Raw genomic sequence first — 22,050 nt, 5'->3', positions numbered from 1 at the left:
ACTGAAGCCGCACCCACAGCTGTGGTTGTATGATAAAGGGGGAGGGGTTAGGGGAGGGGCTGATAGTGTGATGTCACTATATTACTGTTTATTTCATTGGCCTGTTTGACTGTCAAGGGTTCAGCCTCCAGGAAGAAACCCTAAATACAAAGTTAATACACCATTGCACATAAAAACAACTCCATGGTGTCTGTGCTGTCACCTCATAGACACATGAAAAACTGGAAAAATAAAAAAAATTGTGGCACTCCATCTTTAAGATTTTTTTTGTTTTAGCCGTCGTCTCTTGAATAGTTTTCATTTTAGTCGCCTCGAGTCGTGCTTAGTCTAGTTTTAGTCGAGTAAATTTCTATTTATCTTTTTTTATGGATTCCTGTAGTTTTTTTAGGACTTATTTATACTCAAGAGTATTGTCTTGCACTGATATATTTATTGTTGTATGAGCCTGTGTTGTCTTTTTAACTAGGAGAAACGTAATTTCAGGGCGGGGCCTTGATGCCGTCGTAATGACTGTTTTTACACTTGCTGAAAATAGCCGATCTACAAGCTCACAACGCTGTGAGCGTAGCGTTGCGCCTGTCCTCACCTCCAGTGGGTAGAGTGCCAGTGTAGCGTAGCGTAGCATAGCGTAGCATAGCGTAGCGTTGCGCCTGTCCTCACCTCCAGTGGGTAGAGTGCCATCAGCACAGCGAAGCTGCTCAGATGGCGACAGAGACACACGGTGTGTGTGGCGTTGGAGCGCGCAGACGACCGGCTGCAGCCGTCCGTGGCCCAGGACCCTCCGCTCAGGGTCTTCCAGTACGCACAGATGAACAGCGCCTCCTCAGGACCCTCCCTCTCCTATAGAGGTGGGGAAAGAAAGCACCGTTTTATGAAATACCTCATGTTTCTGTATCAGTTGGTGCTCAATATTTCATGTCAAGGACCCCCCAAAAATGATCTGTGATTGGTCCGCCGACCCCCCATCTGAAAATATGTTGTTCCAGGGACCCCCCCCCCCCAGAAGCAAAGATTTTAGTTAAAAATGTTCGCTCTGAAAGAATATAATATTCAAAGATTTGCACCACATTTTCCAGATTTTTCAAAATATGTTCAATAGCTAAAGTACAACATAATAATAATAATAATAATAATAGAAAAAAGCACTCAAATGTTTTACTTAACCCATTCTGGGCGGGAACCCCTTTTTGGTGTTTTAGGCATTATGTTAGTACATTATTAGTTACTTTTGATATTGGAAAATAGCAGATCTACAAGCTCGTAGCGCGGCACTCGGTGTAGCTATTTCTTTTTTTAATCGTTGAATTTTTTTTTTTGAAAAATCATGACAAACAAACATTAAACTCTAATGGCATTTAATGTTTGTGACAAAACAAACATTAAACTCTGTCCATTGTAATGTTTGTCTAGACAAGACAAACATTAAACTAAACTCTGTCCATTGTAATGTTTGTCTGGACAAACATTAAACTCTGTCCATTGTAATGTTTGTCCAGACAAGACAAACATTAAACTCTGTCCATTGTAATGTTTGTCTAGACAAGACAAACATTAAACTCTGTCCATTGTAATGTTTGTGACAAGACAAACATTAAACTCTGTCCATTGTAATGTTTGTCTAGACAAGACAAACATTAAACTCTGTCCATTGTAATGTTTGTGACAAGACAAACATTAAACTCTGTCCATTGTAATGTTTGTCTAGACAGGACAAACATTAAACTCTGTCCATTGTAATGTTTGTCTAGACAAGACAAACATTAAACTCTGTCCATTGTAATGTTTGTCTAGACAAGACAAACATTAAACTCTGTCCATTGTAATGTTTGTGACAAAACAAACATTAAACTCTGTCCATTGTAATGTTTGTCCAGACAAGACAAACATTAAACTCTGTCCATTGTAATGTTTGTCTAGACAAGACAAACATTATACTCTGTCCATTGTAATGTTTGTCTAGACAAGACAAACATTAAACTCTGTCCATTGTAATGTTTGTCCAGACAAGACAAACATTAAACTCTGTCCATTGTAATGTTTGTCTAGACAAGACAAACATTAGGAGGGGCTAGCGGTGCCACTCAAAAGTAGAGCGGGAATAAGTACCGGTATCTTCCGTATTGTTCAATAAAAAGCTATGTTTAATCAGTTTCTGGCCATGCACTTTCAACTATGCCCCCTATCGGTTGGTGCATTATTTATAACTCAGATAAAATGGCCACAGATCGGATTAAAACGCTTTTTTATTGTGGAAGACACGGGTACTTCTACCCACCCGAGGAGGATTGTAACATCCGTGGCTCTGGGGCGAGCACTTTATATTTGAAATCTGAACACGTATGTAGACGTTAACGTTCTACATGGGAAAAGTGCATAAAACATGTTGAAGTTCCGCCATGATGAGGGTGAGTGTTCCAGATGTACTTCTGATGGATTTTCCTTGGCTGTCAATATTTCTATCATCCAACAAATCGCTCTGAAAGTGATCCAAAGGATCGTACGCTATTTTAACTCTATGGGGAAGACCATTTTCTATCTATTATAACTCTATGGGGAAGACCATTTTCTATCTATTATAACTCTATGGGGAAGACCATTTTCTATCTATTATAACTCTATGGGGAAAAGACAATATTCTATCTATTAGAACTCTATGGGGAAGACCATTTTCTATCTATTATAACTCTATGGGGAAGACCATTTTCTTTACCTCTTCTTTTGAAAAATCTACAAGATCTAGGAGCTCGTAGAACTAAGCCACCATGCAGTCTGTATCACTGTAGACCAGATCTACGAGCTCGTAGAACTATGCCACTATGTGACAACCATAAACGGGGTAGTGTCACCATTCATAAAGAATATAAAGTCTAGACCTAGTAAAAAGAACACTCTGCCATGGCTCAATAGCGCCCTATGGCAGCAGATGAAGGAGCGGGATTTTGCCCTGAAGAGATCACATAAATCAGGTCACAGCAGTGACAGGCAGATTTTCACAAGCCTCCGAAACAAGGTAGTAAGGAACTTAAGGAAAGCAAAAGCAGATTTTTTCATTAAAGTAATAGAAGATGCCAGGGGAAATGGGAAATTGATATGGGAAAACCTTAATAAACTAACTGGGAGAAATAAGGATCACAAAACAAAGGAACTCCAACTTAAAGTGAATGGAATTTTAACCTTAGACCATGATGTGATTGCAAATCATTTTAATAGTTTCTTTATAAATTCTGTTGAGGAGCTGGCTCAAAGCTTCTCAACTAGAACTTGGACTTGTGATCCTATTAAGGATGACAGGCCCATTTTCAGGTTGGAGGAGATCACCGAATCTGAAGTGGTAAAGATAATAAGGTCATTAAGAGACTCAAAAGCAAAGGATTTTTGTAATATGGACACAACCTTTCTAAAAACACATAAGGACGCCCTAATCTGTCCTATAGCTCATTTGATAAATCTATCAGTCAAACAATGCATTTTTCCAAGTACATGGAAAACGGCAATTGTAACACCCATCTTTAAGGCTGGGGACCAAACAAATGTGGCAAATTATAGACCAATCAGTATTTTACCTATTGTGTCCAAAGTGGCTGAGAAATGGGTGGCCCAACAACTGACTGCTCACCTAAACTCGGACCACAATCCTTTGCACCCACTGCAATTCGGCTTTCGCTCCAACCACTCAACAGAAACAGCTAACTGTTACTTTCTGGAGGGTGTAAAGTCAGAGTTAGACTCGGGTGGCATAGTGGGCGCAGTATTTCTGGATCTCAAAAAGGCATTTGACACTGTACACCATCAGGTACTTCTGTCAAAACTCTCCAAATTTAATTTTTCTACAGAGGCAGTGAAATGGATGCATTCATATTTAGCAAACAGGAACCAAAGTGTTCGTGTTGGTAGTGCTCAGTCAGCATATCTTAACTGTGGCATTGGAGTTCCTCAGGGATCAATACTGGGGCCAATTTTGTTTAGTTTATATATAAATGATCTGCCTTCTGTCTGTCCAACTGTCTCCATACAAATGTATGCCGATGACACAGTTCTTTATATACATGCTAAAAACAAACAACTAGCAGCAGACAAATTAACTGCAGCCATGGTCCATGTATCTGACTGGCTGAGGAACTCATGCTTGCATCTGAATACAAAAAAAACTGTTGGTATGTTTTTTTCACGGAACTCCACAGACCCTGACACTGACATTCTTATTGAAGGTAGTAGTATTCAGGTAGTATCAGAATTTAAATATCTTGGAATTACACTAGACTCAAACTTGACATTTAAAAAGCATGTTAAAAATGTAGCCAATAAAATCAAATTCAATTTATCCAATTTCAGACACATAAGACCATATCTAACAACAGATGCAGCCAAACTCTTCATGCATGCTATGATTTTTTCACACATAACCTACTGTTTCACAACCTGGTCACAGACAAATCAGACAACTTTAAAACCCATAGAATCACTTTACAAACAGACATTGAAAACACTGGATCAAAAGCCCAACCGTTACCACCACTGCCATATAGTTAAAAAGTACAATTTATTTAATTTTGACGGCTTTAAACACTTTGCAGATGCCTGCCTCATTTTTAAGATCTTAAATGGACTTGCACCTCCACCACTGAAACAGTTCATAGATCGAACGGACAGTGGTGTCAGAACAACAAGGGCAACTACCAGAGGGGACTGTAAAGTGCCAATCAGACGTAGTGTGTTTGGTAAAAAAGTCTTCTCTGTTAGAGCCTCCCATCACTGGAACAGTCTCCCCACAGAAATAAGAGAGACCTCCAACTATCTGACCTTCAAATCCAACCTGAAAAGGTGGCTAAAAACAACTCAAATTTGTAATCATGAGTAACTAACTATCAGCACTATTTAGTATTCATCACCGGTGTCATTTCTCACTTCACTTGCCGTTGTTCTGTCCCCTGTACCATGTCGATCTGTTCCTGTACTGTATTGTGTTTTTGTATGGACGTAGTGTTGGGTGCTTGCACATATGCACACATGGCATCAATGCATGGTGTTGTGTGCAGGCACACTACACTTTGTCCTTCTTTTATCTGTTTTGTATTGTGTTTTGTATGGACGTAGTGTTGGGTGCTTGCACATATGCACACATGGCATCAATGCATGGTGTTGTGTGCAGGCACACTACACTTTGTCCTTCTTTTATCTGTTTTGTATTGTGTTTTGTATGGACGTAGTGTTGGGTGCTTGCACATATGCACACATGGCATCAACGCATGGTGTTGTGTGCAGGCGCCCTACACTTTGTTCTTCTTTTTTATCATTCATTCATTTTTTAAGAGCCTGCCCAGGGACTACAGATGAAATTTAGCTTCGGCTAACTCTGGCCCATTTACATTTATGTGAAAACTGACATGTTGATTAATGCGCTTTGTCCCTGTCAAATAAATAAATAAATGCAGTCTGTATCACTGTGGACCAGATCTACGAGCTCGTAGAACTAAGCCACCATGCAGTCTGTATCACTGTAGACCAGAGTCCCACCTGCAGATGTCTCAGTGTGAGACCGACGGGCGTGTCCAGGTGTTCTGTGGAAGGGTTGGAGACCACGGCCGACACCACCTTAGAGAAGATCTGGATGTTCTCAGGATCCTCTCCGTCCCTCTGGTAGAGTCCTCCTCCTCCTCCTCCTCTGAGACTGTCAAAGGAGTGGTTAACGGACCTCTCCAGGTTCTTGTAGCTCACCAACGCAACGACAGTGAAACCTGTGAGAGGAGAGGAGAGGAGGCCCAATTTTCAACACTAGATATTTTGTAAGATTAAATCTAGAGTTGCAACACCAGCCATAGACAACCCAATTCAGTCCTATATCTGATTGTATTAAACAATATAAACTCAACAACATTGCAGCTGTAGGCTACGGAAAGCTTGAATGATCCACTTTCAATCTGCAAAGGGTTTGCAGATCCACCGTAGACACGTACACTGGTGGTACACGGAGCGGTTGAGTGACTTCTGACGAGCGCTTCAGAACTCCAACACTTGGAAAAGAAAAGTAGGATTAACCTACTGGGCGGGATTCTGGGCGGGAACCCCTTTTGGTGTCAGCACTATGTTATGCATATTAGAACGACTGACATAGAAACATAGCTATTTCAGAAAACTGTCAGGATGTAGAAGACATTTTTAGAATCTGATCTCAGGTCAGAATGGGTTAATGACCTGCATGGAATGTCTCAGCGGAAAGTACAGCTCATAACATGTCTGCGATGGATCACCATTTGTGACCAGATCTGACTGAGAGCCTGCTGCCATCGCGCAAAATCCAGCTTTTCACCAGCTTTTTGCTTTTTCAAAAATGAGTTAATAGCACAGGCAGACTCTTCACATACTAGAGCATGTCTGAAATAAGTGTCAGAGCTGAAATCAACATGTAAATATGAAATAAATGCTTGAACATGTAGCTAGGTGTAATGTTAGAGACCACAGAAGACATGTAGATATGAAATAAATGCTTAAACATGTAGGTGTAATGTCCACAGAAGACATGTAAATATTAAATAAATGCTTAAACATGTAGCTAGGTGTAATGTCCACAGAAGACATGTAAATATAAAATAAATGCTTAAACATGTGGCTAGGTGTAATGTTAGAGACCACAGAAGACATGCAAATATGAAATAAATGCTTAAACGTGTAGCTAAGTGTAATGTTAGAGACCACAGAAGACATGTAAATATTAAATAAATGCTTAAACATGTAGCTAGGTGTAATGTCCACAGAAGACATGTAAATATGAAATAAATGCTTAAACGTGTAGCTAAGTGTAATGTTAGAGACCACAGAAGACATGTAAATATTGAAAAATGCTTAAACATGTAGCTAGGTGTAATGTTAGAGACCACAGAAGTGAACCTTTTCAAGCATGTTTTCTCAACTCGCTGTTTCTCTGCAAGACATTACTCTATAAGCCATATCTCCAAAACTGGAGGGTCAAACTGAACAACCAATATGTCAATTTGAAGCTATGATTCCCTGCTTTCACATGACAAATTTCAAATTTAGTCACATTTATAGCTCATAACATGTCTACGGTGGATCAACCAATCAGCTGCCTGTTTACCTGGGTACGTTCCGTTCCCACTGGCCGTCTCCCAGTCAGTGTCTAGAGCAGCGTTCTCATTGGTCAGATGGATTAGTCCAGTGGGCGGAGTCTGTCCCTTCCTCACAGCGAGCTTTGCCTCTAAACGCAGAAGCAGAAAATCCACTGTCAGCGTGCGTGCGTGCGTGCGTACCATAGACTGTAAAGAAATATGGACAAAGTGTTCTCCGGGTCTGATATGGACGTAAAATGAAGCCAGTCAGTCCTTGAATTGTAAATCGCCATCTTTCTAGATCCGTTTGGGCCCAGCTGGCCATTGGCTGGCCCAGACAACGAGGCGGGACTTCCCCCCCTTCTTCTTCGTTGGTTTTTATTTTGACTCGAACGGGGGGTGGCTCCCGATCATAGACTGTAACGGTAGCCACGCCCCTCAGAACATACGCGACTTTATGGTACTTTTTTTAAATAAATGGGACCATAATTTTCCAAAAAGAATATTATGACATGAGAAACGAGACTTTAAACTAGTGACTGGAAGCAGAAAGTATTCATGACCATGTTTATTAAGGTAATACAGTCTAGGTGAAGTTGGGCCAAAATACATGGAGCTCTATGGAGATATGGGTTTTTTTTGGGCCCAATGACAGCGCCACAACAGGCCATTATATGAACTTTCAGGAAGTCCCGATTTCCTTTGTGGCTTCACAAAATATCTGTCTGACTGCCCCCCTGGTTAGAAAGAAAGAAAGAAAGAAAGGTACTATGTTTACCCAGGGTAACTGGACTAAGCTCAAGAACTTGTTTAGGGTAGGTACCCTCAAAAAACATGCAGTAATCCTGGTCACTAAACTGCCTCCCCCTGGCCAGCCGGGGCGCCTGATGGAGGGGAAAGGAACTGGTTGGAATAACGTGTTCCTTCCACGCGCTACGTCCAACCAGGGAAACTCCCCCCTGTCAGGTGTAAAGGAGCAACTTGGACACTCAGGCATGAAGGAAGCATGAGTTCAAGTCCGTTGCTCTCCCCTTGTCCCCCATATATGGGGACTAGGTTGGTGGAGGGTGTGTAGAGCCCAGGATCACATTAGATGATTGACACAGGAGTGAAAAATGGGTTACAAAATCGTGGGATAAAAAATATATTAAAAAAAAGAACTTGTTTACAGCCAGGCCCTGCTCATAGAACATTTCATGGTAGGGCTTCAATGCCTTGCTCAAGGGCACTTCAGCGGTGGTAATTTTAACGTGGCCGGTCCGGGGATACGAACTATAGCGACCTTCCGATATCAAGACCACTCCGCAAACCGTTGGGCCACCGCTGCCCCCTGGTGCACACCTGTCTGGTTGGTTTCCAGTCGGTGGGTCTGGTTCTGGTTCTGGGTGTGGGCCAGCTGGGCTCCCAGCAGCCTCATGGCGTCCTCCACCACCACCAGCAGCCCCGTCACCTTGGCGCCGCTGTCCAGGTTAGAGGGAGACTCCAGCACGTCTCCCACCGCGGTGAACATCTGCTGTGCGGACACAGGGGGGGAGGGCGGGGGGGTGGGACGACACAGGGGGGAGGGGTGTGTGTGTGTGTGTGGGGGGGGGGGGGGTGGGACGACGACACAGCGACGGAGACGTGAGTAAAAGATGAGACGTTCAAACGCGTATAATTCGTTTTGTATTCAGTATTTCAGCCGTGACGTGAGCGCCCCCTCCAGAGATACTTCACTAGCAACTAGCAACTGGCACACTCACTAGCAACTGGCACTAGCAACTGGCACACTCACTAGCAACTGGCACTAGCAACTGGCACTAGCAACTGGCACACTCACTAGCAACTGGCACTAGCAACTGGCACACTCAATAGCAACTGGCACTAGCAACTGGCACTAGCAACTGGAACACTCACTAGCAACTGGCACTAGCAACTGGCACACTCACTAGCAACTGGCACTAGCAACTGGCACTCTCACTAGCAACTGGCACTAGCAACTGGCACTAGCAACTGGCACTAGCAACTGGCACTCGCACTAGAAACTGGCACTATTAACTGGCACTCTCACTAGCAACTGGCACTCTCAATGAGAAGCTGGTGCCACTTGGACCCGTACGTAACGTACGGTAGGACTACGTAACGTACAGTAGGACTACAAAATGACGTCAGACCACAATACAGAATATATGATGTGTTGTGGTCTACCTCTAGCATTGGGTTTCCATCACCGGAGGTTCTGTTGGACAGGGTTCTGTTGGACAGGGCGTCACAGTTCCTCAACATCAGGGACCGGATTTCACTCAGACCGGACTGGGGGGGAGAGAGAGAGAGATGGGTGGACGGACGGACGGACGGACGGACGGACGGACGGACGGACGGACGGACGGACGGACGGACGGACGGACGGACGGACGGACGGACAGACAGACAGACAGACAGACAGACAGACAGACAGACAGACAGACAGACAGACAGACAGACAGACAGACAGACAGCGGGAGATAAAGCAGAAGCGTAATTTCGGGTGCGGCAAAAAAATAAGTTACAACATATAACCCTCACCGGAAATAGAGGATCTATAAGCTATCAACGCGGGGCTTGGAGACGCATTGAGAGCTTGTAGATCCACTATTTTCACTGTCTGTTTGGGGGGGGGGGGGGGTGGCTAAAAAAGAAAATGTTTGAAAATGTTCGCCTACAATCGTGGCACAACTTGAAAGTGGTTAGTAAATGAATGGCTGCATTAACACAATCCGTGCTGGGAATCCTTCAAAATAGCTCTTTTGCTCTGAAACCCATGACCCGGAAACAATCCGGAAAAAAAGTTTGCTTTACATTGCTAGCTTACATTGCTATCGTTTTAATTTATACGATATATGATCCAAAAAAGCGTTCATATTTTGAGGGAGAGACGGATGAGGAGCAGAAATGAATCGATCCGTTCAGAACCACGGAGAGCACCCTGGATTAGGAGATACATTCTTTCTGCCTAAACAGCTAAATCAACGGTAAGCTAACATGAGCCCAGAGTGTATAGCATACGGTAGCCGAGAGGCGAACTGAAACATTTAAAAAAAGGAAAACAAAATCTGAATTCAGTTTTGGGTTCATGTCAATTACTTTGATCTAAGTCACTCTGGAGCGTCTGCGAATGTCTAAATTATACATTTGAACATTGATATACCTACCACACACACACACACACACGCACACACGCACACGGACACACGCACACACGCACACGGACACACGCACATGCACATGCACACACGCACGCACGCACGCACGCACGCTCTATCTTCTGATGATGATGCAACTCACCGGTTCACCTGAGTCTGGTTTGAACTGGTCACACTTCAGCTCTGCAACACGTCACATGACAACAAACTATAATATTAACAGTATTGTTAAAACTCTTTCAGCGCCACCTGGTGGTCACCAGTTTAGGCTCTGAGTAGTGCCAATTCTCCCATTATAAAGAAAGAAAGAATTTGTAATTCCATTATGCATGTAATGTGCATGTCATCACCTGTACACCAGGCTAGAGGAACTTTCAAAATATGGATAAATATGGACATCATGTTATACATTTCAGCTCTGACACTTATTTCAGACATGCTTGTGAAGAGTCTGCCTGTGCTATTAACTCATTTTGGGGGTGGGAAGCTGTAAAAGCTGTAATTTTGCGTGATGGCAGTCTCTTAGTCAAATCTGGTCACATATTTTAGCGTGATGATTAAGTTTAAAACGAGTAATATACTGTCTGGATGTCATCTTGAATTGGATTAAAAACGGAGCAGTTCTTTAACCCATTCTGAACGGGAACCCATTTTGGTGTTAGCATCATGTCGTGCTTTAGGCTATTGAAAAATAGCAGATCTACAAGCTCGTAGCGAGCTTGTATTTCATACGAGCTTGTAGGTCTGCTATTTTTTTTAAATCGAAGAACGACTGACATTTTTTAGAATCTGATCTCAGGTCAGAATGGGTTCATCAGACCAGTGTTGTGTCCAGTGGAAACCTCGTATGAATCTGATCTCAGGTCAGAATGGGTTAATCAAAACCAGCTGTGTCGGAGGAGGACAACGAGGCAACGGGAATCAAACAGGCGAGCTTCATTTCTATCGGCGTTCATCGATGTGGGTCTCGACTCGTCGTCACGCAGCACGTTTTGTTTTCGTTTTCAGGAAAGTATAATTAAACAAATATTTTTTTATGGACCTTTGATATAAAAAAACACACAAAAATTAGAATTTTCCGGCACCGTTTTGTTTTAGTCGACGAAATCAACACTGCAAGAAAACAAGAGTTGCAGAAATCCTGAAAAAGTCTGACGTTGTAACTTGTGTCCCACTGGAGCACGGGGTCTAAACCATAGAGTTATATATGAATAGAGAAGACTCCCGAGTTCTCCTCCCATCCACTTTCATTAACCCATTTACTGCTACCATTTATTGAGAAATTAGGACCTAATTCACGCCAGCATTTTTTACATTATTTTCAGCTCTTATTTTGAAAAGCCACATTTTGCCTCAACCGGAAGTGGGCTTATCCCGGCCAGCTCTACGTTGTCAAGACAACCTTTGTTTACATGATCGGATCCATGCCGGTACACGATAGCCCTCCACAACGTCGGCTCTGTGCCGTCAAAGAAACGCTGTTTTGACCAAAAATGCCATCTGGGACAAGGAATAGGAGATACAGGCGATTGAAAGAAACGGATAGAATGGATTCTTATGGCGACGACGATCTAAGATCCAGTGCTGTGCTAACAACACAGCTAGCTAACCGGCTAACGTAAGTAGCATTATGGCTCGATCGATCAAATGCACTATAAAAGCGCAATTGCCGAAGGGCTACGGCAATGGCGGCAAGACGGTTAAGGTGGATTTCTCCTCACATCCACTTGCATTAAGTTGCTCAAAAAAGCGCATGAGGCGATTCCACTCCTCCTTCCTGGTAGGAACAGAGTGCATTCTGGGATGGATTTGCCTCAAACACATGAACGCGCTGGCCGTTGACTATCATTGTGCCGCTTGTGTGCGTTCACGTATGAAACATTCGTTCACGTGTCATGGCCTCAAACACATGAACGTGCACAATGATAGTCAACGGAGCAGCGCTGGCTCGAGCTGCAATGACAAATTCGGCCACTATGTCCATTTGGCCTCAGGGTTTCCTCTGGGTGCCTTCTCTATTGTATATCCCATTTAGGCCTAAGGCCGATTCTAAAAACGCCTCTAAATCCTGACCTAAGGTTTCTAAAAAACTTCAAATATTTATATAGCAGCATCAAAAAATTTACATTTTTGAATACTGTACATACTGTACAGAACCCAAATATGGGTTCCCGGCCTGAGGGGGTAAGATACCAATATGGGATATATACTCTAAGGTATAAACCCTGAACAGTGTGAGGTTGTGTCTCACCGGAGCACGGGGTCTGGTCGTTGCCGTAGTTACTGTAGCCCAGCGAACAGTCGCACAGGAAGCTCCCGGGGCGGTTCTCACACCGGCCCTCGGTCTCGCCGCCGCAGCGCGCTGGGTCGTCGTCGCATTCATCCACGTCTGGACGGGAGAGGAGGAGGTGGAGGAGGTGGATGATGAATGGTTACAGTATGGTGCATTCATATAGCGCCTTCATCCAATTCACACATCCACACACCTTTACATAGATTGTGCATTACATTCACCCATTCACACACACACACACACACACACACATTCACACACCTTTACATAGATGGTGCATTACATTCACCCATTCACACACCTTTACATAGAGTGTGCATTACATTCACCCATTCACACAAATATTCACACACCTTTACATATATTGTGCATTACATTCACCCATTAACACACACATTCACACACCTTTACATAGATTGTGCATTACATCCACCCATTCACACACACACATTCACACACCTTTACATATTGTGCATTACATTCACCCATTCACACACACACACACACACACACACACACACACACACACACACACACACACACACACACACACACACACACACACACACACACGTGCACACACACACACACACACACACACACATTCACACACCTTTACATAGATGGTGCATTACATTCACCCATTCACACACACATTCATACACCTTTACATAGATTGTGCATTACATTCACCCATTCACACACACACATTCACACACCTTTACATATATTGTGCATTACATTCACCCATTCACACACACACATTCACATACCTTTGCATTACATTCACCCATTTACCCATTCACACACACACACACACACACACACACACCTTTACATAGATGGTGCATTACATTCACACATTCACACACACATTCATGTTCAATAGTTCATGTGATATAATAGTAAAATTATAGTAAAATTATATCTACAAGCTTGTCTATACAAGCTTATAGATCTGCTATTTTCCAATAGCTAAAGTATAACAAAATGCTATAGTTTAAAACCATAGACTGTAAAAATAAATATGGACAAAGCGTTCCCCGGGTCTAACATGAACGTAAAATTAAGCCTGTCAGTCCTTGTATTGTAAATCGCCATCTTTCTAGATCCGTTTGGGCCCAGCTGGCCCATTGGCTGGCCCAGACAACGAGGCGGGACTTCCCCCCTTCTTCTCCGTTGGTTTTTATTTTGACTCGAGTGGGTGGGGGATCCCGTTCATAGACTGTAACGGTAGCCACGCCCCTCAGAACATACGCAACTTTATGGTCATTTTTTTAAATAAATGGGACCATCATTTTCCAAAAAGAATATTATGACATTAGAAATGAAACTTTAAACTAGTGACTGGAAGCAGAAAGTATTCATGACCATGTTTATTAAGGTAATACAGTCTAGGTGAAGTTGGGCCCAAATACATGGACTTCTATGGGGCTATGGGTTTTTTTGGGCCCTTAATGACAGCGCCACAACAGGCCGTTATATGAACTTTCAGGAAATCCCGATTTCCTTATAGTGGCTTCACAAAATATCTGTCTGACGACTGCCCCCCTGTTTAAAACACCAAAAAGGGGTTCCGGCCCAGAATGGGTTAAACTCACCCTTGCAGCCATTGGTGGGGGTTAAACTCACCCTTGCAGCCATTGGTGGGGGTTAAACTCACCCTTGCAGCCATTGGTGGGGGTTAAACTCACCCTTGCAGCCATTGGTCGGGGTTAAACTCACCCTTGCAGCCATTGGTGCAGGGGGTTAAACTCACCCTTGCAGCCATTGGTGGGGGTTAAACTCACCCTTGCAGCCATTGGTAGGGGTACGGCGGTATCCCGCCTCACAGCGCGTACAGCTGTAGGTACCCATCATGTTGGTACAGATTTCCTCTGGACCACATATCTCTGTGTACGAACACTCATCAATGTCTGCCAGAGAGAGAGAGACGAGAAATCATACATTATTATCATGATGAAGAATACTCCAAATGTAATTATTCTTCATAAGATTTGTAAGAAGACGCCAATAGAATAAGGTGGAGAGTAAAGGTCATTACACACTGGCGAATCAGCGACGCAATATATCCGTGCGAATAATTCGCATTTAAAAAAACAAACAATTGAAGTCCATGCAAGCTTCCACATCAGTGGCGAATGTGCCAATGTGCGAAAATGCGACCGTTTTCGCTCTGTATTTGTTCGCTCTGGTGTCGTATTTTGCAGAGATTCGCAGGCGAACTGCAACATGCAATATTTCGCATTTTCAGATCGCTTATTCGCATCGCGTCGCTAATTCGCCAGTGTGTAATGACCTTAAAGGATAAGAGTGACCGTTCAAGTCTTTTCTCATTCACACACAACATGCATTCTACAATTTACAATTTATCAGACGCTCTTAATCCAGAGCGACTTACATTAAGCAAGAACAAAAAAGCATGGGAATACATCACATACATAATACGTAGTCATCATGAAACATGCGTAAGTTAAGAACGTAACAGTGGAATATCTATATAATGAAACTATACATACATACTATACATATAAACTATGCATATATACTATACTATGCTATACATAATCATATGTTCTATGATTGACGTGCTATGACTACATACAATGCATTTATAGTGCTGTCTATAATTAGGCAATCAACTAATCCAGAGCAATTCTTTTTCTTTTTCTTTAATTTTTATACCACGATTTTGTAACCCAGTTTTTTCTTTTCACCCAGTGCCAATTATCTAATGTTATCCTGGGCGCTACACTTTCTCTGTCAACCTGGGGGGGGCAGCGGACTGACCACCTGACAGGGGGGAGTTTCTCTGGTTGGACGTAGCGCGTGGAAGGGACACGTTATTCCGACCAGTTCCTTTCCCCTCCATCAGGCGCCCCGGGCTGGCCAGGGGGAGGTAGTTTTAGAGACCAGGATTACGGCATGTTTTTGTGAGGGTACCTACCCTAGGGGACACGGGGAGAACATGCAAACTACACACAGAAAGGCCCTTTCGCCAACCCCGCCTTCGGGTATGGGCACTGATGACGCGGAGGAGGGAACACGCTGCCAGCGCCCACAGCGTCCCCAGCGGGAATCAAACCCAGGACCTTCTAGCTGTGAGGCGACAGCACTACCAACTGTGCCACCGTGCCCCTTACAATTTATAAGTAAGCTAAGAATCTAACCTCCGTCTAACAGTAAAATATATATGAACAATGCAGTGTTGTTTTCCTCGACTAAAACTAAGGCGAAAAACGTCCGTCGACTACCTTTTTTCCACTGACAAAAACTAAAGCTATGACGACTAAAACTAAGACTAAATATACTGACAATTTCGTCAACAAATAATAAAAACTAGACTAAAATGTTAGGAAGGGACTATAGTGGACAAGAGATCCAGTATAAGTCATTTTACACAAATACCCGATCTACAAGCTCACAACGATCTACAAGCCGTACTGGTCTCAGTTCTCCATCAGATACAGGGGGGCCCAGCTATGGAACACCTATACAGCAATCTCATCAAATTCTACTTCATTAAAACATTTCAAACATAAGTTTAGGACCCACTCAATTGACCAGATCACCTAATTATATTTCTTTGTATCATCTATTCTTTTCTGTAATCATGTAAATAACCAAAAATTCTAATCATGTTCTTGTTGTGTTTTTGTTTTGTTTTGTTTATGTTTTATATACTGCAATCATGTTTTCTGGATATTCTATATCTCATGTACAATGTTTCATTTTAATTTATATAGGTAGAGGCCTCGTATAAGCCCCGCCCCTTGGGCTTTTTTGCCTCAGCCTAGCACCTTACCCTTCTCATATTTATATGTTCACTGTGTTGTTTTTTATACTGTGCTGAATAAATAAATACAAAAATAAAAATACAAATATAAGTCATTTTACACAAATAGCCGATCTACAAGCTCACAAGCCGATCACAAGCCGATCTATAAGTCATTTTACACGAATAGCCGATCTACAAGCCGATCTACAAGCTCACAACGTGTCGCAGCTTGTAGATCGGCTATTTTCAGCAAATGTAAAATCAGCCATCTAATCACAACGCCATCAAGTCCCGCCAAAATATACATTTTAGTCGAACACTAAAACATTCCAGGTGACTAAAATGTGACTAAATGAAAACTATTCAAGAGACTATGACTAAAACTAAAATCTAAATTTGCTGCCAAAAACAACACGGATACAATGAAACTAAACTATGCATATTGCATGATACCATGTCTACATAACATGCTATCTAAGGTGGCCTTCACACCAGAAAGCTTTACTGCGCATTGTCAGAAAGTGCACTTCGTTTGGCAGGTGTGAAGCCTCATTCGAATCCTAATGCATATCAAAGAACCGCATTCTAACTCCGCCCCCAAAAAAACGGGGGTTTCGCTTCGCTTCCAATCGCACTTGATTAGGATTCGGTGCAGGTGTGAATGCAATCCGCAGCAAATAAAGGAAATTAAGCTATGCAATGTGGCTGGCACATTTTACGGAGCGTTACCGTGGATAGATGAGGCGGGGGAGAGAGAGAGAGAGAGAGAAAGAGAGAGAGAGGGAGGGAGGGGGAGAGAGAGGGAGGGAGGGGGAGAGAGAGAGAGAGAGAGAGAGAGAGAGAGAGAGAGAGAGAGAGAGAGAGTGAGAGTGAGAGAGAGAGAGAGAGAGAGAGAGAGAGAGAGAGGTCAAGTCCCCATTGGCACGACACATGCACGTTATGAGTATAATTTTAACACCATAGATTTCACTGTGTCGGCTAGTTTATGAATTGAAGACATTGATGAAGGTCCCCCCTGCTGCGGATGACAGCGCAGTGTGAAGGCAAACCGCAGCAAATTCAACATGCAACAATCCCAACTTCTCTGCCCATTCGCATCGAGTCTACCGTAGTATTTATTAGGTGGGAATGTGACCTAAGTTACATATTAAGTTAGGCCGTTGCATAATACATATTTTCAGATGGGGGTCGGCGGCCAATTACAAATATTTTTGGGGGGTCCTTGACAGAAACATGAGGTTTTTCAGAAAACTGTTTTTAAATATCGACGTCATGTCTAAAAAGTGGTTAACCCATTTTAGGCGGGACCCCCTTTTGGTGTTAGCGTTACGTTATGCGTTAGCTATTGAAAAATAGCAATTTTTGCTATTTTTTTTAAACTGTCAGGATTTAAGACATTTTTAGAATCTGATCTCAGGTCAGAATGGGTTAACACACCTGTGCAGTTGTCACGGGTGGGCGTGAGGTCATATCCTGTGTCACAGGTGCAGCTGTAGTTACCGATGGCGTTAGTACAGTTGGCATGGCGACCACAGATCAGCTTGTCCTCGCACTCGTTAATGTCTGCATGACCGAGAGAGAAGTAATCAATTAGTATGTCCATGTCTAATTGCGAATGCAATGAGCACTTACTATGAGACCTAGCAGATCATGTCTGTCTGTGTGTCTGTCTGTGTGTCTGTCTGTGTGTCTGTCCCGCTTTTGTGCCCATATATGGAGCTGAGTGATTTGTTTGTGATTGATGCAAGTGTCTGTCCCGCTGTTACGTCACCATGACTCAGCCATAACCATATAAGGAGTCCCCAAAGCAGCATTTTCTATTGTTTTGTTGGAAAGACGGGAGACAATAAATTCTGAACAGAACCGGTGTCTTTTTCTAGGGCCTTCAATCAAATACCGTTCCTTCATTGGCCATTATCGATTCTCATTTCTCTCCAAAAGCATGTGAACATGATGGAATAATTATGATTAACAGCTCACGTCGCAGTGCGACGCTCTGTTGTGAGCTTGTAGATCTGCACCGTTTCTCAGCAAGTGTAAAATCAGCCATTACGACAACAATGCCATCGAGGCAGACCGCGCCCACGACTAAAAACTAAAATACTAAAACAACCACTGCGGTGCGAAGCCGGTGTCGGCACGCCAGCGGGGTCAGTAGGCTACAGACCAGTGTTGTTTTCGTCGACTAAAACTAAGACGAAAAATGTTCCTCGACTACCTATTTTCACTGACGAAAACAAATGGAAACTAAATGAAAACTAAGCTACGACGACTAAAACTAAGACTAAATATACTGACAATTCCGTCGACAAATAAAAACTAGACTAAAAATGTTAGGAAGGGACTAGTGGACAAGAGATCCAGTATGAGTAATTTTACACTTGGTTGCGTTGCGACGCGTTGTGAGCTTGTAGATCGGCTATTTTCAGCAAGTGTAAAAACACTCATTACGACGGCATCAAGACCCGCCGAAATACATTTTAGTCGACTAAATCAACTCTAGATTTAGTCGACTAAAATCGTATGACATTTAGTTGACTTAAAACTAGACTAACACTAAGACATTCCAGGTGACTAAAATGTGACTAAACCTAAATGAAGTTTCAGTCCAAAGACTATATGACTAAAACTAAAAAAAAAATTGCCAAAAACAACAGTGGTACAGACGGACGGACGTCTCTCCACACTCGCCTTCACAGTGGCCCGTCCAGGCAGTGAAGTCCACGGCCTTGAACCCGTCGTGGCATCGACAGGTGAAGCTCCCGACGGTGTTGAGGCACTGGGCGTGTTCTCCACAGATGCTGACGATGTCACGGTCCTCACACTCGTTCACATCTGAGGACATTGACACAGAGACAATGTTACTGTCCTCACACTCGTTCACATCTGAGGACATTGACACAGAGACAATGTTACTGTCCTCACACTCCTTCACATCTGTGGACATTGACACAGAGACAATGTTACTGTCCTCACACTCCTTCACATCTGTGGACATTGACACAGAAACAATGTCACACTGTCCTCACACTCCTTCACATCTGAGGACATTGACACAGAGAAACGATGTTACACTGTCCTCACACTCCTTCACATCTGAGGACATTGACACAGAGAAACAATGTTACACTGTCCTCACACTCGTTCACATCTGAGTACATTGACACAGAGAAACGATGTCACACTGTCCTCACACTCCTTCACATCTGAGGACATTGACACAGAGAAACAATGTTACACTGTCCTCACACTCGTTCACATCTGAGTACATTGACACAGAGAAACGATGTCACACTGTCCTCACACTCGTTCACATCTGAGGACATTGACACAGAGAAACGATGTCACTGTCCTCACACTCGTTCACATCTGTGGACTTTGACACAGAAACGATGTTACACTGTCCTCACACTCGTTCACATCTGTGGACTTTGACACAGAAACGATGTTACACTGTCCTCACACTCGTTCACATCTGAGGACATTAACACAGAGAAACGATGTTACACTGTCCTCACACTCCTTCACATCTGAGGACATTGACACAGAAACAATGTTACACTGTCCTCACACTCGTTCACATCTGTCTGACACCGAAAAACAGAGAAACAAAAGACAAGAAGATAATGATATCAGACCTACGGCACCATGGGTGGTGACCGGGCTTTCTGCTCGGTCGCCCCTGAACTGTGGAACGCTCTCCCCGCCCACCTGAGAGCCCCACCGTCGGTATAGACGCTTTTAAGAGAGGACTCAAAACTTTCCTTTTTACCAAAGCATTTTTATAGCCTTGCCCTTTATGTTTTAAATGTTCCCGTTCTTTTAGATGTTTTTAATGGTGTGTTGTTTCTTTTGCTTTTATTCACTGCTGTAGCACTTTGAGATTCCTGCGAATGTAAAGTGCGTTATAAATAAAATCCATTATTATTATTATTATTATTATTATTAGAATGTGGCAGATTACCTAGCCGCAATTTGCAACTCTAGAATAGTTTTTTTTATAATGAGATGAATCTAGAGTTGCAATACCCTCCATTGACTCCCCACTCATCCAATTTGCGTTTGCGATCTGCTTGTCTTAAACGACGTTAAACTCAACCATCATTGCAGCTCTAGGCCAAGCTCGAATTATCCTCTTTCAATCTGCCGAGCTTCTGTTTCATTAATATCCACCGTAGAGATGTTGTTATGAGATACGTTCTGTCTCTCTGCAGGTGATTCTATTTCTAAGTGTTGCAGTTTGGAAGCACCTCCTGCATTATGTGCCCATTCGAAACAGGCGGTAGGCAGGGCCGTTCAGTGACGTACGACGAGCGCTTCCAAACTCCAGAACTTAGAAAAAGAAAAATAATCACCTGCACAGACTTTCTTGACAGAAAGCAGCTCATAACAACATCTCTACGGTGGATTTTAATGAAACAAAAGCTTGGCAGATTGAAATGGGATAATTAAAGCTTGGCCTAGAGCTGCAATGTTAGTGAATGTTAAACGTTGTTTAATACAAGCAGATCGCAAACGCAAATTGGATGAGTGCAGAGTCAATGGAGGGTATTGCAACTCTAGATTCATCCCATTGTAAACTAAATCTAGAGTTGCAAATTGCGGCTATAGCAGATTATACCCTGACCCCTGACACACATAAGGATAATTTATAACAATGTTTTCATGTTTCCTGTTCTCCCATATACAGTATGTCAAATATGTATCAATAAGGTTCACAATGGGTTAAAATGTCACCTCTAATTATTTAAGTGGTGTTGTTTTGAAAAGGTGTTACCACAGTGCTTCCTGGTTCTGACCAGTGGGAAAGGACCCGATTGAAGCATCAGGGCTGCCTTTCTTAGTGCCTGACTGACTCGGTCCATCCCACCTGATCAAACTGTGCTTTTGTAAATACTTCTGAATTATTGTGATAAATGTGTAATGCTCTAAATGTGATTGTACAGTACTGTACACTACAGTACTCTGGTCTTCTTGCCCAGATGAAGACCTGATAGGTCGAAACATGTTGGCAGTTGCCTTTTTAATTTAATAAAGGCGTTCCTCATGTTTTAACTTTGTGTGCCCGGATCCTTTTATTCTCTTTTGTTTTCTCTTTTTATCTATAGTTGTAATTATAAACTATAAAGTGTTGCTGTACTTTTGGTCGGGACACCATGTTTGCTGAAAAGGTGAATAAAAGCAGTTTGTTTTGCACACCGACTTGCTATTTTTGGTATTTTGCCATTTGGGGTCTTATTAATTAATTAATTTTGAGAGCTGAGACAAGCTGCCTTTCTTTTGCTGCTCCTCTCACTCCAGACCAGAGTGTGACAGAGAGCATGATGTTATTCATGATATCAGATATATTGAGCATTTTAACCCATTGAGAGTGTGGAGCCGTCCTAGCTAATCCAACCGTGTGTACACACGTCCTAGTGCATTTTCATTGATATCATCAACTTCCACAGACACACATCGGTGTGTTTGAGATCTAACTTCCACAGACACACATCGGTGTGTTTGAGTCTAACTTCCACAGACACACATCGGTGTGTTTGAGATCTAACTTCCACAGACATGCATCGGTGTGTTTGAGTCCAACATCCACAGACACGCATCGGTGTGTTTGACTCTTACTTCCACAGACACACATCGGTGTGTTTGAGATCTAACTTCCACAGACATGCATCGGTGTGTTTGAGTCTAACATCCACAGACACGCATCAGTGTGTTTGACTCTTACTTCCACAGACACACATCGGTGTGTTTGAC

The 22,050-nt window shown here is 42.9% G+C and overlaps 1 protein-coding gene across 3 annotated transcripts in view; it reads right to left on the bottom strand.

The window, feature by feature from the left end:
• The window catches only part of LOC308313483 (adhesion G protein-coupled receptor E5-like), a 40,379-nt gene that overhangs the window by 9,968 nt on the left and 8,361 nt on the right, over positions 1–22,050 (bottom strand). For 2 of the 3 annotated variants that reach the window (XM_080760620.1, XM_080760619.1), the window contains exons 3-12: positions 18,988–19,131; positions 17,734–17,859; positions 14,309–14,434; positions 12,477–12,614; positions 10,368–10,408; positions 9,252–9,356; positions 8,406–8,577; positions 7,094–7,213; positions 5,515–5,735; positions 661–840 (exon numbers count right to left, since the gene is read on the bottom strand). In XM_080760620.1, the coding sequence (XP_080616746.1) occupies positions 661–840; positions 5,515–5,735; positions 7,094–7,213; positions 8,406–8,577; positions 9,252–9,356; positions 10,368–10,408; positions 12,477–12,614; positions 14,309–14,434; positions 17,734–17,859; positions 18,988–19,131 (1,373 nt within the window). The remainder of the gene's footprint in view (positions 1–660; positions 841–5,514; positions 5,736–7,093; positions 7,214–8,405; positions 8,578–9,251; positions 9,357–10,367; positions 10,409–12,476; positions 12,615–14,308; positions 14,435–17,733; positions 17,860–18,987; positions 19,132–22,050) is intronic. The other variant, XM_080760621.1, reaches the window with a different exon arrangement.

Source organism: Protomyctophum bolini, assembly GCF_963924005.1.
Source record: "Protomyctophum bolini genome assembly, chromosome: 3".
NCBI lineage: Eukaryota > Metazoa > Chordata > Actinopteri > Myctophiformes > Myctophidae > Protomyctophum > Protomyctophum bolini.
This window is presented reverse-complemented; position numbering and strand designations above follow the sequence as displayed.